Source organism: Orbicella faveolata, unplaced genomic scaffold, assembly GCF_042242905.1.
Source record: "Orbicella faveolata isolate gen_17 unplaced genomic scaffold, um_ofav_v1 contig_3, whole genome shotgun sequence".
NCBI lineage: Eukaryota > Metazoa > Cnidaria > Anthozoa > Scleractinia > Merulinidae > Orbicella > Orbicella faveolata.
Window position 1 is genome coordinate 3,168,655 of NW_028301558.1, and position 5,217 is coordinate 3,173,871.

Sequence of the window (5,217 nt, forward strand, 5' to 3'; positions counted from 1 at the left end):
ATTTATACACTGTTAGCCACCAGAAATTTCCGCTTTACGGATAAGTAACGTTCCGTAAATACCGGCTTTACGGTTACTTTACGGTGGCTTTACTGAACAGTAAAGTAGCTAATTTGCGCTGTGACGGTGTTTGAGAACGGAAGCCATTTATTAACGCATAATGGTAGAGGAAGCCGTTCCGCCTTTCATGACGAGATTCATGAGAGCCTGAAGCTACTGAAGGAGAGAGTCATTTGGTGAAAAACCTGCTGTAGTGATGTTTTGTGCGTTAGTCTTTGATTTGACGGCTCTGCATGCTTGCCTGATCATTGTGCTATTAACGGTAATTAATCCAGACAAATCGACTGTTTTGGTCTAGTTTTACGTTTCATTGATCATGAATGCATCATGGATCACGTCTGCGTCTTGGCATGATGAATTCCAAAATCAGCTCATCGCATCTGATGTTCACGTGACTCTGTCGATAAACTAACAATACGCATTAGCTCTTCAAAGCACAGATAAAACAGGAAGTAGCGAAAGTTTTCAGCCTGACACTAGAAAAAGCCTCGGAGTAAGTTTGCGAGGGTATAACATTTGCATTTTTAACTTTCGGAACCGTATGATTCACCATCTACTCCACGGTTCGTCGTTCTTCAGCCTTTGATCACAGTACGAAATTATTTCAATTCTTTAGACGACTGGATGCATGGTAAGAAGCTAAGGAATGGCAAAATCATGCTGATTGATTTGCGGTTCCCATTTAAGTTATATGAAAACAATAACCCAAAGGCACCTTGAGCTAGCGATTGAAAGCTTAAATGTTCAATGGAGAGAAACTGGTGAATCATAATGTTTCAAGTTCCATAACTAATCGTATCTTTATTGTTTGAGGCGAAACAAGTCCAAAGTCTGCTGACAAAAGACACAGATGTATAGTTGTTCTTATTGCTGACACTGTGATCGAGGATAACAGTGCACTGCATGGCCTTGGAATCTAACTACACAACCCAAGAGGTGCTAACCAAGGCTCCGTCAGCGGAGACGAAGAATGAATGTTTGTCGATTCTTCACCCAAACGAAACACATGTGATTATAGTTTGCACCATTGTTCTTTTGTTCTACGTCTTTGCTGCTTTGGGAGATGGTATGTTTATTTTTGCTTTTGCAAAAGACGTCAGAATGCGTACAACGACGAACATGTTGGTCATCAGTCACCTAACAGCCGAGTTTGCATCGTCCATTTTGGGCATTGCCACACACGTTTCTATTCTAGTAGTGCACGGTGAAATGTTTGATCGAACTGCGTGGTGCATTACAGCTTCTTCTATTTTTAACTCTTCTATGAGTGCTGGGTTTTTGAGTCTTGTCGGCATATCCATCGACCGATACCTTGCTGTCGTGAAGAAAGTCCACCACAAAATGACTCGCACCCGGGTCCAGATCTTCCTGGTTGTAATCTGGACTCTGTCGGTCTCATACGGTATTCCCTGGGACTTAATATTCAATGGCAGGCTCCGCTGGCAGTATGTGGCGTGGTTGCTGGTAAACTGCGAGGCATCGTTTCTAGCGAACAAAGATTTACGAACATGGACGTTAGCTGATATTTTACGAGGGTTGTTGTTTGTCTTTGGCATTTTCTTGCCATTGGTTATTATGACCTTCGCAAGCTTCCATATTCTCCGAACAGCCCTTAAAAGTAGACAACGCGTCCACGCTATTGGAACGATAAGTAATCACATAGCGACAGCGTATTCTAAATCTGCTTTCACTACATTGCTTATCATTGCAACTTATTTCTTATGCCTGATTCCATCCTTGGTGCTAACTGGGGTATGCGAAGGAAGCTCTTCCAAGTGCTCAATGGCACTGTATTTCTTGGCGAAAATAACCCTTTGTTTTAGATCAGCTTGCTATCCAGTTATTTACGCTGCCAGGAATCAAACTTACTCGCGATATTTTCGGCAATTCTTTCATCGTCCGAAAATCAAGATTTGCACTAATTACTTCACCCGTAATGAACAGCAACTGAATAGGGAAGGTACAAGCCAGATTACCGTTTCTCGGACATGTGGCTGTGCTGGAGAGTGGGCAGTCCATCACCGTACATGGCAAGGCGCTCCAAGCAACCATAAACCAAAGTTGGCTTTTGTGGATCTGCGCGAAATTTCAAGCGAGAACGAAGGAATAAATTCTTGATTATTATAGAAACGTATTCAAATACAGCTGAAATGATAGTTTCTTGCAATAATCCTTTAAGACAGCTACCGTTCTCAATTATTATTGATTAGTATATAATAATAAAATATTCAATCTACATCTATCCTTAACATTACGTTGTACTTGAAGCTGGAATTTTTAGTAAAGTCGTCATTTTGTATCTACTCAAACGTTAGAGGCAAAGCAGAACGTTAGCACAGATTACGTTCCTGCCTTTCAGCAACATCCCGGAAGAAGGAACTTTTCCTCATAATTTCTCTAACATTCTAAAGGCTGACTTCCAAATGATCGCCAGGATCACTGAGAAAAAAGAAAATACAGTTCAGCAATCGTTGCAATCATACATAGACCACCTCTCCAGAGGTTGCAGTAATCGTTGCAATGATACTAAATGTGCCAAATGCACTTCTTCTTTGTTTAATCCAGGTCCCCTCGGACATTTTTATTATTAAGCGATCTGCGAGCAAATCTTGACAGTCGCAGTCGCTCGACTTTTCCTGTGACGATCGCGGCTATCAGATGGAAACTAGCCTGTAGTGCGCGATGAATAACACTGTGCTCTAAGTTGGGCTTATTATTTATTGAGCCATTTTCATTCTCTTTCTAGCTTATTAAGGGCCCATTAACCGATTTATGCGCGCGCTCGCGTGCGTTGCTAAGGAGGTGAAATTCCACCTCCGGTTACTTACGTCAGCCTGAGCGCGGAAAATAAAAACAACTCAATAACTTCCAAATTCGCTTCAATGTTTTTTTTTGCGTGTTTCACAAAATGCAAAGTGAAAAAAGTACAAGCAAGGACAAAATAAGAAAAAGACAGAAAAACAAGAGCAACAGAAAGAGAAAAACTAACTCCTCGAGGCTTTGTTCGATCTTACCGAAGTGCGCTGGTAGTGTAAATTGCGCACGTGCTAACAGGGTTTTTTCCAATATATATCGGGCGCACTTCCGGTTTCTTTAAATGCTAAAGGAAACGCGGTTTTTCATTAAATCCAGCCTTTTTCGACGGATTTCGATTAAAGCCAACGTTGGAAAGCTAGCTATGCATTCTTTTTTCAAAATTATGCTTTTTTTCAGAAAATTACGAATTTTTTAATATTTTGAAATTCTCTCAAAATCTGACCTTTTAAAAATGAAACAAAATCTATGCATAGCGTAATGAGGATTTAAATTAAAATATTAAATCAATGAAAAAAATCCCGATAAAGTAATTTGCCTGGGAGCCTTTGCGTTTTTCTCCTTATTAGTCACATGACCATGGGCGTGGCCTGATGACGTCATCACTAGTGTTACTGATCATGAAAAAGTTAAAACACATGAAATAACTCTGAACTAACCAAAACTGATGAGGTTATATGAGAATAAATTTTCCTTAGCAACGGCTCGAAAAGATCGGCGCCCTTAAGTGCTTCGTGTTTTGTGCGTTGCAACAGAGTATTTTCACATTACATCCGAGTCACTGCGGTCATTTTGTTGTACCTGAACCAATCCTGTAGGAGTTGAACTTTTTTTTATGCAAGCACTTTCTTTTGCTCCCAAGAAATGTGCATGGCTGCTGACCACATGAGTGACAGCGCTCTTTAGTGGGTCATGTGACTACTAATGAAAAAGGTATAAGGTATCTCTCAGAAAGTAACTGCACGGATCTCCAGGGATCACATATGTTGTGTCGTTTTGTTCTGTCAGTTCGTGGTCCTCAGCATGCACGCACTTTTACGCGCAGTTTAGCAGTCAATGGGTTCAGTTATTAACCTTCGCCTTAATCAGTAGATAACACTCACCTCGACCTTGGCCAACGTGAATTTTGTTCTATATTTCACTGACCGCAATTTAAACCTAATTGGGCAAAGCGTACGTCAGTAGGCATTCCTCTCATTCCATTTTGAGGTCCGTACCTAAATAACTGATATATATTCTGTTTAAACCTCCTCTCCTTTAGACATCCTCAGAAATGCTTACTGACCCTGATCAACTGTATTTTTGGAAAATATTCATAGGAGTTGACACTAAAGGGAGAACAATCCAAGATGTTTTTTAATGTGTTAGTGCACCAACGGGACTAGTGCCCGTGTTTTTTTTGTTTGTTTGTTTGTTTGTTTTGTTTTTTGTTTTTTCTCTGTTTGTTTGTTTTTTTTTGTTTTGTTTTGTTTTGTTTTTTTGGGTTCAAATGCCTCTTTCAAAATCTGGACAGGGGTTTATTGCTGCTTTTCGTTCATTGACCGGTCAAATCACACCTACCAACAAAGCATAATACATTTCAAAAAGAACTCACCAACATCGCGAGAAGTTCAAACTACTAATGAAATTTTTGAAAAAAAAATTCTAAAGCGTACTGAAAGAAGGTTTTTCTTTTCTTGATCACACAAAATTCACAGGCTCCTCCAGCCTTACAAAAAAAAGAACTTCCGGTGAAAATCGTCCTTCCTTTTTATCCATTTTACAGCACTTTAAAGGGGACAAGAGATAAAATCCATATGATGAAAAGCTTTTCGCATCTATCAAGAAGGGAAAAACAATAACAAAATAAATGAGAAACACTGAACGTAGCACGATCTTATCGTAAATAGCAAATGAGCAACTTCAATCAAAACGGTCCGAATCAGAAGGTTCGGCAGAAATAATAACAGTCCTCTAAGCACCTTCCCGGCATGTAATTTCAATTTCATTAATTTGCATTGGAGCTAAATGTATTTAAGAAAATATTTTGTATTTGGCATTTAACAATACAATCTTGACTGTACTTGCAGATCGCAAGATAGAAAAGATTTCAATGTACCCAAATATTGACCATTTGAGTCGACAAGGGCGGATTAACACTTGAATATGAGAAAACCCAGCCACGTAATTGCACGAATCCGAAACGAATGTACGCATACAACACTTGTTCTTTGTAATTCAAATTTTGTACTCTGTCATTATTTTCACAACTCGATCTAAAATGCCTTGCGATTGTGTGAAAGCAATTACGCAGCAAAAAGTGCGCGTTTTAAAAGCATTCTTTAAGCATACGTATTCGGCTCG

At 39.5% G+C, this 5,217-nt stretch overlaps 1 protein-coding gene across 1 annotated transcript; it reads left to right on the forward strand.

Moving 5' to 3' along the window:
• Window positions 1-292: 292 nt before the first annotated feature.
• Window positions 293-2,933, forward strand: LOC110040651 (QRFP-like peptide receptor). Its single transcript, XM_020745924.2, has one exon. The coding sequence runs from the start codon at window positions 964-966 to the stop codon at window positions 2,176-2,178; it is 1,215 nt and encodes a 404-aa protein (XP_020601583.2). The 5' UTR covers window positions 293-963; the 3' UTR covers window positions 2,179-2,933.
• Window positions 2,934-5,217: the final 2,284 nt, after the last annotated feature.